Genomic DNA, 20,817 nt, shown 5'->3' on the forward strand with positions numbered 1-20,817 from the left:
TTAAAGCAAGTTATGAGTATTTTAAAACTATAAATTGTTTAAACTTGCTTTAAAATTAAAATACAATAAAACGATTATGAGATGCCCTAGAGGCCTAGAATCTAGATAATGTTCTTAATTTTAAATTTTATAAGAGATCATTTCACTCTAATTTAAGAAATTAATATGGTTTTAGTCATTATTATGAACGTAAATTTTGATATGTTTTACGGAGATTAGAGAGAGATAACAAATACTACGCTGACATCCTCTAAGTAAAAAAGCAATATTAATTTAAATTAGTATCTACCTTTCATATATGTACTTGATGTGTAGACAATTTAATACATTTACGTAATGTTAGATTATTTTTATCAAGACATTATTTCTGCATCAGTATCACGAAATCAGATAATTCATTAAAATATGATATTCAATTTATTTCCATCACTAACCTCTTAAACACATTTGACTTACTTTTTGAAATCATAATTATATTATGTAATTTAAAAGCATCTTTTTGTTTTATATTATCAAAAAAAACTTATCTGTAGCTGCAACGACTTTTAGATATATCAGAAAAAATATTTAAAAATATTATTATCATATGAATAATTGCTAATTATCAGTTATTGATGGATCGCAGGTCTTAAAAATTATATTTTCCACATAACATAGTTGGTTATTTACCACACTTGGAATTAATCCTAAATGTTTAAAAAAAGTATTAACAAACAAAAATTGTCACACCGTGCACCGACTACTGATCCATCACTAAAGCTTAGTAAATTATTTAAAATGTTAAAATTGTACGCATCTTATATTTTCCAACAAAAAAAATGTCTAAAATATTTAATACTTTGAAAATAATAAGTGTTACTTATTAAATCCTGATTGTTAAATTTACTGCCTAAAGAATTACTATAGTGTTATGTGCTACATATAATTATTGTTCCCTAACTTAGTTTTAAATGTATGTAATGTTTGTGTTGTATTGCAACAGTAGCAACATACATATACCTATTCAAACTTAGTATATTAATATATTATATAATATGCATAGGTATATAAAATAATTGCATAATACGAAAAGTAGTATATTATACTATTATAATATAATATATCAAATATTTTGTGTGCTCAAGATATTTTAATAAGTAACTGTTAGTATATTATTATGTAATATGTACGCCTTAATATTTATTTTCAATACAGCTGTAAATGAAAAAATTAAAGAAGATGCAAAAAAAGGTATGATCTATATTTATTGTTATTTATTTTAGATTATAAATTATATTAATTTATAATAATATAATTAACTATACTATATTTATTAAGTTTTTCTTAAAAATATGAATTGTTCGAATAATCTTATCTTATATAAAGTAATTATTAATTTATTAGGTACATAATCATGTATTTAACTTAATATTTCATTGATGATCAGTAGTTCAATGTCAACTATAAATCATAAAGTAATATTGTATATTCTGTCGCATGGAAGAAAAGTAATAACACGGTCATTAGCTATATAGTAGCGGTAGCGTATGCAGTATGCATGGCAATCATTGTGAAGCGTGTAGGTACCAACACAAAAGAAAAGACGATAAGTTAATTACTTTTGTTCTGCCTGATCTTAAAAACAACAGAAAAAATACACAACAACAATAATTGTCAATTTTATTTGTGATGACCTACAGTATTACAATATATTATAATAATATAAGTAATTATTATTTGAGTGCGATGTTTAGTCATTTTCTGTGGAGATACTTCGGTAATAATCGGGACGCGTATCATCTATTTTGTCTCAGTCGTCCTGTAATTTTAGTTCAGTATACATGAGTTAATCGGTAACTTTCTTTCATCGGCAATAGTATAGTTTGAATGACAAGTTAGTACAGAGGCGATTGATGAAAATGAAAAATAAGATAAATTAGTTAATTATGCAAGTTGATTATGTTCCTGATAAAACCAACAAGTTTAAATTTTAGAAATGCAGTTAAGTGTTCATATTTCATGGATTCAATTATTTATTAATATTTATTTATTTGATTCATATTGTATCATAAAAAAATTATGACCATTTAATTTAAATGCATTGAATACATTTAGTTTATTAAGAATACAGTTTAATATACACGAAACTATAATTTTATTATTGACTCTAATTACATTTTAATTTTTTACAGATACATCACCAATTAATTTTTGTAAACACAGTAAGACTTGCATTAATTGTATTATATTAATAAACTATTATAGGGATCATCAATTTTGTTGTTTTGTAATTATAAAAATATATATAAAAAAACGAGACTAATAATTATTATTAGGATTGTAAAAAAAATTATATTATAGACTTAGAGTAAATGTAAAATGATGAAATAAGTATTTTTGGAAATCAAATAAACGTTAGAAAGATTTGCGTTATTTGCATTCAGTATTCCTCTTGCCAACTACAGATTTTTAATGTTTTATTTCATCATACAATTTGAGTTCATGTATAAGGTTATATAAAAATATAATTTTGCATTGTAATACATTTTTAGTCTTGGCTATATGAATAAAAATCTAAGAAAATATTTTAATACGAAAAAATATGAAATGTTTCATAACTATGATATTAACTACAAACCATTATAAAAAAAGATCGTATATATTTTTATTTTTAATTTGCTATAAAAACAACAAACATGACATATTGAATTAGATTTTCAAGTTTCTACAGCAAGTTATTAATGTTTAAATTACAACAATAAAACTAAACATTATTGATCAAAATCATTATTTTATACGGTAAAATCATATTTCGTCGAAATTTAAACATAAAATATCTGTGGAATTATGTTTAATTTTTTTCATAATTCTTGCTAAAAAAATTTTTATTGAACTTTGTATTACATTTAAAAGTCAATTCACATTTATAAAATAAAAAAATTGAACATTTAAAATGTCTATAAATAATAGTTAAAAAATCCTTATTTTCCATTTTTTTTTCTCATTAACTAATAAAATGACATGGAATGTTTCGCTTTTACTACCCAAAATATAAACTAGTATCAATTTTAGACTCAACAGAAAAAAATACTCCTGTGTGCAAAAAAGATTCTCGGAGATGTTATAGTATTGCATTATTTTGTATCATGTGATTGTATTTGTATCATCCTATGGGTATCGCGGAGATTTTGTAGGCACCGTTAATATCCCTACCTGTGAAGTTACTGAATGAGATGTCACCAAACAATGTTCTAAGTTTCATCACATTGTAACTTCCATGTAAAATCAAATAGTGAAACATGAGACTCTCAATTTCAGCGCTCTAACTTTGCTTAGATTGCACAAAGTGATGTCCGGAAACAATTAACAATAATTCAAAGATTACCTATCATTATTAAACCCGCAATCCTGGTTGGATTCGATACCTTCACTAATCACTCCTAACCTACAGGAACACACTTACAAGTTATTTCATGTGAACTAATTACTAATATATACTATATTTAGACGGGCTGGTCTCTTTTTCCCCAAATATTATAAAATTACTTTATCGTACACAGTCAGTAATTGTTGGCATGTTAAACATTTCACGTTTTAAATTTATTATATCAACTATTCCATTCTGCTGATATGTTATGAGTTTTCACCTCGTTGAGAAAAACGTATTTTAATATTGGAAGTTTCAAAGTTAACCATTACAATTATATTATAGTGTCGTAGATGCTTAATTTATTAATTAATATTTGTCTATTTAAAACGTATTGAAAATTAATTATAATTTGAACCTGTTTCAACAAAGAAATAAAAATCTTAATGTGAAATGTTTTGTTATATAATATAGTGTTCGTAGGATAAAATGTAATGATATAATTATTTTGCAGTAAAAGACATAGACTATTCACACTTTGTAGTGAATTATATTAAAGGTAAAAAATAATATTTTATATAATAGTTAATAAGTCATGATGATTTCAAATTATGAATATAATCAGTAATAATTTATATTTTTCATAATGTAACTTACAACTTATGATATAGTAAAAATCATCTTTATTAAGACCCAGTAAATACGTTGAACAAACGTAATCCATTTCAAAATTAAAATACATCACACCAAATTCAGTAGAAATTGTTTTGTCTGGTCTTTTAGTCTAAATATCACATTTTGGTCGACTGGAGCTCTTTAGAAATGTATTTGTTTGACACTTTGAATTATTTTTACATTTCAAGAAACTATTCGAAAATATCAAAAGTCATAAGTACTTTGTTTACCAGCTTAAGGAAATTGAAAAAAATTTCATGAAAAGTATGATAAATGTAAAAATAAACGTTGTTATTACTAAGTCAATCTTTTTATTCTTCTTCAGTATATACAATGATCCAGAATGGTTTTTTATAGTCAATATTCTTTGCTTAAATATCTGATATAATTTTATAATGTACCTATTATTTAAACAGAATATAACCGTTATTATTTTGAAACAATTTAATAAAATCTGTTATGCTTATTTTTATACTTAAAAAAAACAGAATAAAAATTAAAATAATAATTTAGTTACTTTTTTATATACTAAAATGTTTCAGAGTTAAATGCATTTAATCCAAATGTATTTCCTGAGACGGAAATTTCATTAGATAAAATTAGTAAGTATAATATAGGAAAACCAAGTATCAATAAAAAAGTATTATAATATGTATATTACCATGACTAAAATAATATATTATAATTCATTATTAATCTCTATTAAAAAAAATGCGTTGTATTGGAAACTATGCCTTAAACAATATTTAACAAAAAATTCTATACTGAGCGTCCTTAATTAGTTAAAAAACGCATGTTTGTACTATTGATGGACATTGAAAAACCAATCGCCACGAACTCAACCACGATTTATTTATGTTTAAATAAATAAATAAAAATAAAAAGTATTCACAATTTCTTTTTATTGCAATACTATTTCTAATAGGTTATTTTCTTGTTATTAAAATATATAGTTACCACGGATATCGTTAATCCACAATAAAAATATGCCTTGCCAATTAATATGTGCTATTTTATTTTATTGATGTGTAGTAGTAATTTTAAAGCTGGTCACGTTTTTGCAATTATCGATGTACAACAAACATTTTCATATTTTTTTGCAATGTATTGATGATATAATATTAACTCGGTACTTATTATACTATGTATAGTTAATATGTTCTATTTTTTTTTAAATTATTTTTTTTATTGATATGTTATATTATGTAGTAGGAAATTTAAAAGTTTGTCGTGTTTGTATAATTGTTATCGACATACAATACAAATTTTCATATTTCTTGTAATGACGTATTAATGATATACTAACCAGGTATTTATTATTAACATATTTTTTTTAATCAATTAGATCGTACAGCAGAAAGTCCAAAAAGATTAGCAGTTGTTGATGATTGTAAGTTGCCATCTAATATTTTATTTTTTTAAGTTATCTATGTAACTTTAGTTTTTGGTAATACTACAAAAATTACATTGAGCAAATTTCGTCTTAATTTAATCAAATAAGTACTTACGTATATCTAATTAATAAAAATGTCTCAACTGTGGGACTCCTATTTATATATTTTAACCTTTTTTAATATTCTATTAATCTATTAATCTATTATGTTAAAAAAAACTAATGAAAACATAATTGAACAATATGCTTAATTAAAATTTAATATGAAACAAACAAACAAAAAAAATGTTTAAATAGTGAATAATTTCTTCAAAATTAGATCTTTAAACAATACAGAAATCCTTTATGAGAAACTATTCTGCTTCAAAAATAAAATGAAAAACTCATGTTAACATAATAATAAAAACTTTCAAAACTATAATGATAAATACGTACATTGAAAAAATATTTTTTTTTCCAAAAATTTCAAACTTTAAAATCATTAAACTATATAAAATACTTTTAAAAACATGTTAGGTTATGTTAATTTAATTATAAAATGTATTTATTTTGAATATAAGGCACAGAAGTCTTTAAATTTTGAGTGTTTAAGTGTTGTAAAGAAATAAATATTTTATCATATTTTCAGATATCACAAATCATGTCACGCTTTTTGAAAAGAAATGTAAGTAGTTAACTTTATACTCTAACATAATTATTGTCACAATAAAATTAAATACCTATTTATAACTAAGTTTAATTTTCATCTGATTTATTGGTTTATATAAATTTATTTATCATAACTTGTGTAATTATTTTTTCGAATTATTAATTTTATTAAATTTTTCTATGTTACGGTAAAAGTACGGATATTGGTGAAACCTAAAATAAGACGAATTCGGACATATACTTCGATAAAATCCTGGATACACAAAACATTTTTGTCGTCAAACTTCGAATTTTTTAAGTCGGTCTTTTACAAACAAGATTTGGTAAATCTTAGGAAAACAAATCAGTGTTAGTGAAAGTCCGAAATGTTTTACCTATTATGTAATATTTTTTCCCTTGATTTATAATAGTATATTAATTACATTAACTTAAAAATTATAACTATTATTATTTAAGGGGCCGCTACACCAGCATTTGTTTACTCTGTCTATCTCACACACATAATATAGGAATAAAGATACACCGTATTTCCACGATTACGGCGACTCTCTGTTTCAGTTTAGGGCAAAAGCACCTATTATATATGTTATAAAGAAGAGTATTTCCTATGCATTGACCGGATAGATTTTTAATATTTATACATTTTTTATAAATATAAGTATGTTTTAATTTAAAATAATTTCGATTATTTTTAACCATTAATAATTTATTCAAAATTGTCAATATTAAAAATCTATCCGGTCAATGCACAGGAAATACTCTTCTTTATAAAATATATTATAGGTGTTTTTACGCTAAACTGAACCAGAGAGTCGTAACAAAGATATATCCATTATTATAGGACTTTTGAAACGCTATTTTAATTCTTCTCACTGTAAAAAAAAAAAAAATCTAAAATTAATTCTATCAATAGTTATTATTTTCTTGAGGAAAATCATTGAAATTTAAAAATATAATGAATTTCCTGTAATATTGTACACATGTGAAAATCAAATTTAAAGCAATTAGTGGATAACCATAAACTGTGATATTTCAAAAACAAAATACGCCAACATGAATATATATATATATATATTTTTTACTAGTTTCACATTAATCAATTTGGATTTTAAATAATAAATCATAAAATCAAATACACATAAATAAACGATGTTATTTTTTTAGGGAGAATTGAATCAGACAATTTTTTGACTATAGTTGTTCGCTGTTGTAAGTTTTATTTATATTATATAGCTACTAATTTTTAAGTAATTTTAAAATGTTTTATTTTTTATTTTAATACTTATAATTATTGAAGAATCTTGTATATTTATGAATTAATGAATGTATACTATTAGTTATTATTAAACAAATATCCAAGTCCCATCATTTCTTTACAAGAGTCTAGAAATACTTACTCTAAACCTTCATATCAACACTACGGAAAGAAAATTGCATTTGAATACTAGGTTTCCGTGATAAAGAATAGCATGCTTCTATAAAAAAAAATTTAAAAAAAAAACGTATTTCTGACAACATAATGTAATTTTTATGTGGCAGGGAAAAGAGTTTCTTATGAATTTCAAAAATAATTATGACATAATATAGGTATCAGGAAATGGGGTGGTCGTATTCGTAAAATAAAAAAATAATCAAATTAATTTTAACCATAGAAGTTTGCTGGTGACATAGTTATGGTAAACATAAATATAGTAAAAATTCGAGCTTCATATTATTATAAAAAATTAAAGTGAGTTTGCTATTAACTTTTTTTTTATTTTAGATAGAAAAACTTATGAGGAATCTTGTATTAAATTTTTAAATGTTAGAAATAAAAGTATATTATTTTTGAATTTCTAATTAGAAAATAATATGAAATTGTTAAAATTTTACGCATTTTTCAAAACTCTAAAATTTAAATGCTTAGAAAAAATATTGTTATCTATTATGTGTACTTATGATATCTCTTAGTTGGTAGGTAATTGAACAACTTATAAGGAACCTTGTATTAAATTTTGAAGTATTTTGACAATTCTATCGCTGTAACTTTTATAAAAGAAAAATATTAAACATAAAATACATATTTTGAAAACTATGAAATGTATCTGTTTAAAATGTTGAAATTAATAACTTATAGCTATATTCTTAAAAAAAATACTAAATAAATAATTAATATCTCCATCAAAATTATAATAATAATAAATTTATTTGTTTTTGTTTTGCAACGAATGTACTATCTGTTATTTTTTGACATTATAGTAAAACAAATTAGTGCTTAAGAACAAATAACTATTAAAACTTAATATATTTCTAAATTATTTTCAGTAATCCATGATAAAATTAAAAGCCATGGTGTGTATAATACATAAATATTATTTTTAAATTATGTTTTTATATAAAATACTTAAAAAAATGAATACTATTTTATGTAGGTCTACCTATAAATCTGATATGTACAATAAGCAATTGAAGCATATTATGAGTAAATTATAATATGTAATGTATTTTGAAATACACGAAAAAATCGGCTACTTAAATCTAAAATTACATAAACGTTAATCAAAAATTAATGTTTTCCTTCCACGACGGGTTAAATTTAAATGAACGAATATAAGAGGATTCTTACAATTGATGATCGGATGTAAAAAGTTTGTACAAAATTTTGACTATTTCTTTGACAAACAAAAATAATTGATAACGGAGCGGCAATTACACGTATGCATTTGAGCATTTTTCTCCAGAAAATCTACTCAGAATCTTAAAATATAAATCGCAATTTATTCTTATAGTTAAGTATTTGATTTCGTATTTTATTATTTTTTATACTCTAACTGCAGTTATTAAAATATTGAGACTAATAAGAAATATTTTAAAATTATTTTTACCATTATTATTTTTATTAAACAATAATAAACCAAATTGGAAAGTACTTGTACTTTGTAACTGAGTATCAATCAGAATAGCTATTCGGAAATATTGCATATTTGTGTACATGAATCGTGTTTTTAGGTACTCTACTATCCTATAAAAAAAAAAATATAAAACGTTTTTATATATCTGTACTATTATCATCTACCTAACTGGTTTTAAGGTTGAATCGGGGACGTCTCTCTGCGCCTTATTGGTTTTCCATTAAATGTACAGCCGATGCATACAAGACAAAAAATACCTAACCTATGATAACCATAATGTGTTAACGCGTAGTTCATACAATACAATATATATACAATCTATATTTTTTAGATATACTACTATGAATCGATTATATTTATTATAGATGTATTTAGGTGGCTAGATGGAATTTTAATGACATATGTATACATGACAATATTGCTATTTCTAACTTCCAACTTTTTTTTTTTTAATTAATTAAAATATTAAGATTCTTTAAGCCACTAATCAAATTTACCTCTTTTTCTTCTTTTATATAACAATAATTCTGAAAATATTCATCAATTTATTGTAATAAATAGTGGCTTAAAAATTAAAAGAAATTAATCTGCTTAAATACCTACTTAATTTAATATCATCACACATATTAAAAAACTCAAATTACCTACGGCACTAGATTAAAGATGTTTTATTTTGTTCAGACTAAGAAGATTATTATAATATTTACTTTAAAATATCTAGTAATATTATGAGCTAAAAGTACAATATTAATTAGTATTACTGATTTACTCAGTATACTATGAAAATAAAGATTAAGTTAAGTAATTGATAATGTACTTACAGATATCGGCCCTGATGATACAGTGTTTATTTCGGAAAATGGAGGTAAATAAATTTAATATTTACAATTTTTATTAATCAGTCGTTATTACATTTTTTTGTACTATTCTTTTATGTACAATATAATATAGTTTTTACTCTTCGTTTGTACCCACTTAAAATATTTAACACAATAGTATAAATTACATTTACTATGCATGACATTTTATCTAAGTCTTAGAATTACATTGTTTTAACAAAGAAGGAATAAATTGACTTTAATAATAAAATTACGATATTCAATAACTCATAGTCCATTGGGTAGGTAATAATAATATAGAGAGAGACTGATTATTTTACTAGTAAATATACATCTTCTAGAAAGTACGTCGTATTAACGTTTATATTTTGGTATATTACTTTAAGTTCCATTACAAAACGACATATTATTGAAAAATAAATAATAATAATAATTATATTTAAAAAATATACAAATTTTAAAAATTTTCTAAAATGGGTTGTACAATAAAAAAGTTTGGGAACCTCTGGTGTAGATACCTGTTAGATAACAATTAATCTAAACAAACAAAATATCAAACAAAAAATAAATAAATAAAAGATGAAGTGTCATCAATGTGGCTTCTTCATTCAAATTATTCATGTTTTTTTTTTTTACATTGCTCATACACTTATTGTGCCTACTGGTACAGATTGTGTATAATTTATAACAAATAAAAAAATAAAAACGTTAATATTTTTAGAGATTATGTGTATTAAATTTATCACTCTAAATATAGGCAAAAGACATGTATTATGAAATACAAAACATTATATAAAGTATAATTATTTACTTACCGAAATTTATAATTAAACGTTTTTCAGTAAAACAATCAATGGACGTAGTTCAGGCGTTTTTAAAGTATTTCAAAGAAAGTATGTAATCAGTGTTTTACTAACATGATAAATATTTAAAATAAAAAGTAATATAATATTATTGTGATGAAAGGTGAGATAGAGGCTTAGGATATTCCCCTTACTCTTTAGTATCCCCACTGACCTGTGGACTAATAGCATATAATATAATGTATATAATACTGAAAATATAATATTCATTATTGTGTCTACATAAATCAATTTTTAAGCAAGACGCAACATTTTCGATTTATTTTATTATATAAAACTATATAATATAATGTTGGAACACTTCAAAATAATTTTAAAGTTAATTTGAGTTAAAATTATTTAATAAACAAAATTAACATATTTTAATTTATAAAATAATATATACTTATTTTTTAATTTGTAATTTTTGTAAAACAATAACAACGTACAATGTAAATTGTTATTAATATAAATACATGTATGGTCCAAATACCTGGTTTACTATTCTATATTTGTATAAGAATAATAGAGAATGTCTGAGGTACCTCGTAACCTATACGGTATAGGCGGTTTAACTATAGGTATCATATATAATATTATATTATGATTAATGGCGTCGTACATACTTAATAATAATAATTTATTTAATTTATTTAAAGAACAATAAATGTATGATTCAATGGTGTATTTTAGGTTTGGATAGTTATTTTAAAACTATTACTTCAATTGATATAGGTAAGTAACATATCTTGTTATTATTTTCAACGTTGCATATTTTTAAAAAATAATCAATATATTATAATAACTTCTTATAACTAAATTTGGTTTGTGCATGTTATCGTCAAAGTAAACAATAAATAATTTTTCAAATGCTTAAGCAATACATAAATTGTCACGTAGGTACCAAGCATATTATATTTATTTGTTGTATTTCAACGAATATTACCCTGTTTACACTTTTGTTAATATATATTTAAAATAAATTATTTTCAACATAAAATCATACTAAAATACTACTTTAATATTTTACAATAATACAAATTGTAAATTTGCATTAAAAGTTTATATACGATGAGGATAAAAGTCATTTTGCTCCTCAATAATATATTATTGTTAATCGAAGTTTGTATTCTACATCCATTATTATGATATTATAAACATTTCACGAACACATTGAATTATTATTATTTTATTAGGTACATAATATCAACTTTTGTAAATTTTAACACAATAAATAATAATTTTAAAAAAATACATGAAAACAAGTTAAGGTGAATTGAGTAAACTAATAAAAGTAAAAAATTAAATTAATTAATTTATGAGAATGTATAATATTAGAATATAAAAATGCTCATAACTCGCTTAAAATTAAAATATCATAACAATTTATTATATTGCACAGTATGGACGTAGCGAGGGTAAGGCAGGGGAGTAAAGTGCCTCCCCTTGCACTTCAAACTAAATAATATTTCTTATATCACACGTTGTAATGCAACAGAAAATTCTAAGTAGATTTTGCAGACTCTAGACGATTGTCATTGTAATAATTTAAAAATAATATTATAAATAAATATGTACTTAAAAAAAAAATTGAGATTTAATGATTTGAAGTTGGTTACGCCACTGCCCCCCCTCTGATTAAAATCCTAGCTACGCTCATGTTACACAGTAATAAGATAATACAGTTTCTTATTTCTTTTACCTATTATGATAATTTAATTCAATTTAGTATTAAAAGTAACAGCACAAAGTTGGTTCTGCTGAGCACAAATTTAGCGTTGTATGAATTTATATGGCAGAGATAACATGCACATCCCAAGAAAAGTCCTCTTTATACGAAAACGACTTAATATTAGATGTTTGTTTGATAAATAGAAAAGATCACCGATGAAAATAAAAAGAATTTATTTTATACAAAAAGTAAGTCTTAATATTGTTAATATTGTAAAATAATGTCTAGTATAAAAAAAATATTATCAAAGCTCATTCGCCTTATTTTTATTATTTTATAATGTAAATAGTTAATGTACATTTAAAAAAAATCAATTTGATTTCGTTAATAATTTATTTTTTTTATTTGAGCTTTCTTTATAAAAATAATATTTTTCAGTGTTAAGGACTATGTCAAACATCTACAACTCATACATAGGTAAATTGATAATCACTATTAAATAAGACTGTGTAATAGTAAAAAATAAATGCAAAAAATTTCTTTTAAAAATATGTCAACGCCTTCTAGGAATATTGGCTATTGTGTGATCTGATTGTAAAACACCTATTAACAAAATTTTGTAAAAAATAATATATATTATATTTCATATAGATATATGAAATTTTGTTAAATTCTAATCATTCTGAAGTAAAGAAAAATTTAATTATATTTTAAGTTTTTTCACGTGATATATAAATTTTTATTTAAAACATATTTTGCACATTCAAAGAATATGAGTTACTGAATGATTTAATTGAATAACACTTAAATACTAAATTGTAGAGGATCTTTTTATACGGTTTCATATTATGTAATCTGATTAGTGATTTTTGATATCTTTATAACTTCTTAAAATATAGATAGCATAATGAATAATGTCCTGTTTATGCTTTTAAAAGAAAATCCCGAAAAATAACAACTGAATAGTGCTGATTTATTTGTATAACGGCAGTGCAGTATTCAAAAGGTTCATTGTACCCCATAACATAAGAATAATTATATTTATGAAATGTTATTTTCTTAGTTTATAATTAAATATTTAGTAATAACTATTAATGTCAAAACTTTTGCAAAACCAAAAAAAATGCTAATTGAATTTATATATTTTGATTTTTGATTTTCCTAGATACATTTTTCGCACCACTTAAAACTAATATTAAGATAATTTTATGTTTTTATAAAATACCTAACTGAACAACATTTTACTTTGTAGTGGATATTACAGCAGGAATAAATGTACGCAGTTTGGTTGAACTAAGTAAGATAATATGTTATATGATAATTATTAACTTTTATTCTTGTCGTCCTGTTAATATGTATTATAAATTAGTAAATTACAAATTATTAATAAATAATATATAATTTCAATATAAACTACATGTACCTAAATGATCCGATTAAAGATGGTTAATGTATCACACCAATGTAGACCTTTATATTTCTCACATTTTTTATCAATTTTATAATTTTAGTACCTGTGTTATTATTTGTGTATTAGTGTAAATATCGAACCTTGCAAATAATTTTATTTATCATTATAAATTGTACTCTTTTATCAAAGCCTGTATATTCTTAAAATGTATATTATAAATAACATATAACATATATTTTATCAAAACTTATCCTTACCTCCGTTACGTGTAATAAAACAATCAGAGAAATAACAATATATAAATAATTATAAGAAAATTTTGAAATCTAAACTATGTCTATTCATTTTCAGTGATCAATGAAGTAGAAGCCATATTGGAGTCAAACAAAACCAAAAAGAGTAAATTTATTATAGATTATTGATAAGAAGAATTGAGTGATAATGATGTTGTATCTATGTTTTAATTTTTAATTTTTAATTTATTTTACTCTAAAAATAATCGGTAGATAATTATTGCTTATTGATTTATTAAAGATGAAAGATAAACCACTATAATTGGTACATAACATTTTTGGGTTAAAGGGTTAATACTATGTTGATGTTAAATAATTTTTGCGGCGCGCAAAAATTGAGTGCCAAAATTATTTAACCACATGAGTTAAATACGAGATTTAAGATTTCTCGTTTAAATTGGAAATGAATTATTTATTACTCATATATGCATAAATAAATAATTTATTATAGAACTTAAAATCATTAAGAATTCAAAATACAGATAGGTATTAAATACACATGATCTTATATCACTATAGTACAGGGGTCACCAATTAATATTATTAAATTTTTAAGGGCCACATTAGGTATCTGAACATTTTTCGCGAACCATAAAATTTCTAAGTACATGTAATAACACATATAATTTTTTCACAGTGTATGCTATTTATTCTTTGTTTGCGGGCCGGATAAAATGTGTTCGCGGGCTGCCATTTAGTTACCCGTGTTATAGAAGATCCTGCACGGCATTTTCCATAATAAATTAAATGCTCGTGGATTTTTCTTAAATTCCTTTAATAAACTACACATATTTTTAACATAGCTATTAAAATCTCTCAAAATAAAATATAGATCTATAATTATATTCAATAATACCTAATCGTTATTATTATTTTTCTGTAACTAACGGCAGATTTAAAAAATATTCATTTTTTATGATCCAACAAATGCCTGCGTGAGCATATTTTTAAATTGCAAAATTTAAAATATAACCTTCAAAGTGTATTTCTTCAGGTTTGTATGATTACCTATATTATCTGTACCAAATTTCAGAACTATGACTATAATAGACTTGGCTGTGGAGTATGGATGATAATTTGTACACACAAACATTATTAATTTATAAAAATTAAAAATTACACAATATAATATATTTGCTAAAATAATGCAGAAAATAATGAAAATTTATTTTACTTTTTATATTAACTTACTTGACTTTATTACTTAAAAAAAATAAGAAATACAAAATCTAAACAATTTTATTTAAAAAAAAAATGTTTATTTAATTTCAGTTGTTGTTATACCACTGAAAGAACTAACAAAAGGTAAGTTTCATTATACATTTGTATTTACATTATTGAATAATTACAGCTTTAAAGTACAATTTAAACTTTATTATAGAATTAAAAAAATAAAGCCTCATTCTCGTTGAGTGATTATTTCACCCAAAATGTTTTTAATGTTTAATAAATACTAAGTATTTAAAATTAAAAAAATATTAAAACTTATTTTTGTAAAATTATTTATTTAATTATATAAAAAATTGATTCGTAATTTAAATGTTTATTGATTTTTAGATGAATTTGTTGAAAATTATATTACTGGATATGAGTCAATCAAATCTAGTAAGTTTAAATATTTTAATAGTTTAATATAGATCATGTGAGTTGTAATTTTATAAGCTATTTATTAAAACCTAGGTTATTGCAGTATATACTTAGTGTGCATTGAATATTATATATAAAATTGTCAGTAAATATCCGATACGATTTAAAATATAATATTATGAATTTGTAATCTTTAGAATTTTCTATTCCTTTTTGATATTTTAATGAAAAATGAAAAATTGTTTTGACTCTTATCAACACTATTTAACGATTGAGAGTTTGAACTTTTAATTCATATTCCGTGGTTATAACTTACACCACCAACAAAATGTAAAAATAACGATCTTTTTATTATTATTCATTCATTAAAATTTTATATTTAACTATTATCAATTTTCTCTTAGTATTTACTTATAATCAACCAATTATTGGGGTTTTCTGTCACATCAAAAATGTATTTGAAAAATAATACAATTAATAAATTAATAAAAAGAAATAATGATTGAATTTTAGATTTAAAACACCATAAAAAAGTCGATAAAATTCAACTTTTACTACCGTTACACATATTCATGCCTAGTTTGTTTTGAATTTTTTCTATTCTAATTTTATAATTTATTAAAATTGAATAAGATATAATATTTTATTATGACAAATAATTATTTTATTATTACTTAACAATTACAAAAAAAAAAATTTTTCCAACATTTATAAGACCAGTATATTAGATTTAGACACCTACCTATTAAATTTATATAAAAGTCTTATTAACAGAACAAAAATTTGACATGTATTTGATGTATTTACTGTATGAAAATATAACACCTAAATATTATTATATTACTAAATAAATTAGATATCTCTTGTGATCTCTAAATTCACCATAATGTACTGTAAACATGAAATATATGGTTTTATATTTTACTTTCAGGTATGCCAGAGAGTACTGATTGGAGAAGTATATTTTATTTTATTTTATCTATATAATACTAGCCTTTTTTAATATAATTGATCGGGAAAACGTTATTTTGCGCGTTTTTTCTTTTTTTTTGTGGCGCCTAAGTCCTAACCAAAACATACATCAATAGGAGCAACAACCGAACCAAATAGCTAATACAGCATGAATGTTACTGCTCCTTTTAACTGTGAAATTTCAACTACTTTTTTTTTTAAAATTATTATGTCTCTAATAATTGAGATTTTTTAACAATTTTTTAATGAGTAATATTAGTTTTACATAAAAATATAGATAAAATATATTCAGTTTATCACTCATTAATATTACTCTTAATTTTTATACTTATATGCATAAATAATATTTACAAATTAAAATGTTATTACTTATAAATTAATATAAATTACTATCATTTTCAAATGTTTAATACTTCATATCTTCTAAGTATATTAGGATAATTAAGATACTTGTTAAATCACTGGCCACATATATATTTACAGAATATTGATATTTATTAAACATAACTAATTTATTATAATTGTTTAACTTTATAGAAATTTTACATTCTCGTAAGTTTATGGAATTTATATAAATAATATTAAGCAGTAAAATATATTATTATTTATTATCATTACAATTATATTACACAAAAAGTCATTTATATTATTGTACTATACATCGATCTCAAATTTGTTAGATATAGATTTAATGTTGTAAACATAAATAAATCATCATGTAAATATCCCTAATCCCTAGTTGTTGAAGCAAAAACTTCGTTTTAACAAAAAATATATATAAAAAAAAAACAGTAAATTTATTACATTAAAAGTTTTTAATAAATAACTATCGAGTAACTATAATTTGTAATAATTATAGCGTGAAAAATTTCAAATAAAGAAAATAAGATTATGCAAATTGCATTTAGTTCAGCAATATATTTAATAACATATTTATTTTTAATATATAACATTATATAATATTTACCAATTATCAATATTGTTTTATTTTTAGTTATAAGTAAATGTGAGTCAATTTTATTTATATCGCAATTAATTTTTTTTTTTATCTAAATATTATGTATGAATACGAAATGAATAATTAATTTTGTTGAGTATTTAATATGATACTAATTAATTAATAACGTAACAATACCTATATAGTAGAACTATCACAAAAATATAGGGCATTTAGAACAATTTTTTAACCGTGTAACAGAATTTATGCTGAATTTCAAGTATGTTAGGTCATTATATAATATATTATATAATATGTATGGACTCCTCAACGATTGGGATTGGAAGATTTCTTATTATTATTGAATGTTGGTTTTCCGGTGGTAGCTTGTGAGAGATGATACTCAATTTTTAAATTAACGAAATTTTTGGTATTGCACTATAGTAATCCATCGAGGACAGATTTAATTTTAGAGCATTATTAGTTTAGGCGATCGAAAATTCGTTAGTAATTATTACTTGTGATTGAGAGTTTAGTTCGCTACATACTTTTTTTAGCAAATCATAGAGGATAACTTTCAGGTCTTAGAGGATCCGTCCTTTATTCCAGGGAGCATGCGGTTTGCTTAATATTATTTGGTATAATCTATGACACAGATATTGATGTCAGACATTTGGTAATGTCACACAGGTGACCTTTCACGATGGCTACTGATAACCAACTGATTATATCAAGATATCACAGAATAAATGCATTTCATAAAATATAGTATACCTAACTGTATAAGGTTAATACTATTATTAAATAATCCTGTCAATTAAAATAATTACAATTTAGAAAAAATATTTATAAATGATAATCTGATACATAATATGAACGAAAACAATTTACTATATTAAAGACCCAAAACTGTATTACAATTGATGTTCGATCTAGCTAAGTAATTTATTTATTCAAATTACTGAATATAGTTAGTATGTGCTAAATTTAGTTTAATTAATTCATAAATTTCACTTATTTACATTAACTAAAATATTATACGAGTACACTATAAATCTAAATTATTAGAAGACACTTGTTACTTAGTTACTGATTACTTCTTTACTGATGAAAATAATATAATATTGAGAAATAAAATTCTATAATTCACGTATTAGTGTATATAAAATTAAATAATTGATTTAATGGTACAGATAACGTTGAATCTAATGTACAATAGAAATATTAGATTTTAATTTCCTATATATTTTTAGTGGACGGTTATGAAGTAAAAAAGATTCGTAAAGTGGAATATGTCACGCCAAATGAACCGGTAAGATTTATATTTACTTTCTCATCATGTAAATGAAGAAATATAGGTCCATTATAAAGTTAAAATGTTTGATATTAATATTTTTTTATTTTCTATACTTAATTTTTTGTACATATTTTTTCCAATATTTTACTTTATGGAGTTATAAAAACTATAACAAATATTAGTTATTAATTATGATTTCTTTATTTAATTTTTTTTTTTAAATTTGACCAATTCTATTTTTATATTTTTTTTTTATTTTTGTCTTCTGTGTCTTCTGTTTTTTTTGTACTTTGAAGTATTCCATAATATATTTCAATTTTAATTGATTTTGTGTTTATCATGAGATTGCATTTCACCTTTTTCAAAATTCTGTGTAGGAATTAATTGGAAGTTAGCTGATAATAACAAAACTTTGAGTCTTTGCCCCATTCTCTAACCTCCTGTTTAATATTATAAATTCATGTATGTATATTGTATATGCATATGAAATAAAACAAATAAGTATCCCTAAAATATAGTGGTTACAAATTTAAAATACTATACGATTTTTTTATCACATTGACTCAATATAATTATATTAGAACTATATATTACTTCTATAATTATAACTTTACTCTACTGAACACAAAATTATTGAATAATGAATACACCCTGGCTTGACAAAATAGATTATAATGTATGTTATAACAATCGATTGGTAGATATTATTGAATTATTTATATCTTGTCGTTTATCACGATAAATGTGAAAGTGTGTGTAACATTCGTACCAAAATATAATAAAAATAATATATAGTACCTAGTGTAGTACACTATAGGTACGTAGGTACGTCTATAAATACACATCAATGTCTATCAGTAGCGTATATAGAAATTAATTTGAAGGGAGGCTGGTTGAATTTATTATAGTTCATTACTTATATTATGATTTTAGATAAATGAAAGCCCAGCGGAAAATACGATTTAAGAAGATATACCTCAACATATTTAATAATTAAAATTTAATTTAATTTTTATAGTATTTTAGTTTACTCATTAACATGTATCTTAGAAATTATTAACATTTCACTACCTGTAAGATAAAATTATATGATTTAATATTTAATCCTAAAACAAAAAAAAAATGTATAATAATTGTTATTATTATTATTATTATTATCATTATTATTATTGAATTGCAATAAATAAATAATATTATATATTATATTATATTTTATTTATACATTAGAAATTTAATCGTGACGGAAATGGTGCAGCAACATTCTTCTATACTCCACAGAGCATTGATCACCAATATTAGTGTAGGTACTCATCCTTCATCCATATACCAGGGTAGAAATTGACAACAAATAATGGTGCCGCGCTGTGAGATATATTCTTACTCGGAAGTCGGTGTATAAGTACTTTTTTAAATTGAGAATTTTCTTTTACTCAACATTTATTTATTTTTATGATTATCTATAGCTGATAATATGTTTCAACGAAAACAACTCATCAACACCTCCAGACATCGTCATAAAAAAGGAAATATATTTAAATAATAAACTATATTCATGACTTTTCATTTCAAGATGCTATCGCCTTACCAACATATTGGAGCCTACGCCGTCCTCCTGAGCTTGCAGATCAAGTCTTCATATTGTCGTCTAATGTTCATATTATTATGTATAAGAAATCACATGTTTTGATTTATTATTATCACTATAACTAATTGCCCGAGTGCTTATTGTTATTGTATTTTTTTGTGTATGTTATACGTTTTGCGCACTACGCCCGTAAGATAGATAATATATTATTATCTATTAAGTGTTACACTATGGGTGACCCTTTTTCCGTCCATAACATTATGCGATTCGTTGTCGCTAATCGCGATATTAAAAATAGGAGTGGAACGACTCTTGAGATGGCGCACATATAAATATACATACTAGAAGTACAAGTAGCCCATATTTTTAGTTGAAAATCAGAATCATCAGTTTATTTGTTTTTATTTTATTTTTAATGGATTAGAAATT

General features: G+C 22.9%; 1 protein-coding gene across 1 annotated transcript in view; it reads left to right on the plus strand.

The window, feature by feature from the left end:
• The window catches only part of LOC132921639 (uncharacterized), a 33,434-nt gene extending 13,557 nt beyond the window's left edge, over positions 1–19,877 (plus strand). Inside the window, exons 6-25 of the mRNA XM_060984774.1 lie at positions 1,195–1,230; positions 2,172–2,201; positions 3,861–3,905; positions 4,564–4,623; positions 5,367–5,411; positions 6,043–6,078; positions 7,227–7,271; positions 8,367–8,393; positions 9,777–9,818; positions 10,635–10,685; positions 11,328–11,369; positions 12,510–12,554; positions 12,745–12,783; positions 13,559–13,603; positions 14,069–14,116; positions 15,283–15,315; positions 15,568–15,615; positions 16,529–16,555; positions 18,760–18,818; positions 19,737–19,877. Of these exons, the coding sequence (XP_060840757.1) occupies positions 1,195–1,230; positions 2,172–2,201; positions 3,861–3,905; positions 4,564–4,623; positions 5,367–5,411; positions 6,043–6,078; positions 7,227–7,271; positions 8,367–8,393; positions 9,777–9,818; positions 10,635–10,685; positions 11,328–11,369; positions 12,510–12,554; positions 12,745–12,783; positions 13,559–13,603; positions 14,069–14,116; positions 15,283–15,315; positions 15,568–15,615; positions 16,529–16,555; positions 18,760–18,818; positions 19,737–19,769 (836 nt within the window). The 3' untranslated portion in view covers positions 19,770–19,877. The remainder of the gene's footprint in view (positions 1–1,194; positions 1,231–2,171; positions 2,202–3,860; positions 3,906–4,563; positions 4,624–5,366; positions 5,412–6,042; positions 6,079–7,226; positions 7,272–8,366; positions 8,394–9,776; positions 9,819–10,634; positions 10,686–11,327; positions 11,370–12,509; positions 12,555–12,744; positions 12,784–13,558; positions 13,604–14,068; positions 14,117–15,282; positions 15,316–15,567; positions 15,616–16,528; positions 16,556–18,759; positions 18,819–19,736) is intronic.
• Positions 19,878–20,817: the final 940 nt, after the last annotated feature.

This window comes from Rhopalosiphum padi, chromosome 2, assembly GCF_020882245.1.
Source record: "Rhopalosiphum padi isolate XX-2018 chromosome 2, ASM2088224v1, whole genome shotgun sequence".
Classification (NCBI taxonomy): domain Eukaryota; kingdom Metazoa; phylum Arthropoda; class Insecta; order Hemiptera; family Aphididae; genus Rhopalosiphum; species Rhopalosiphum padi.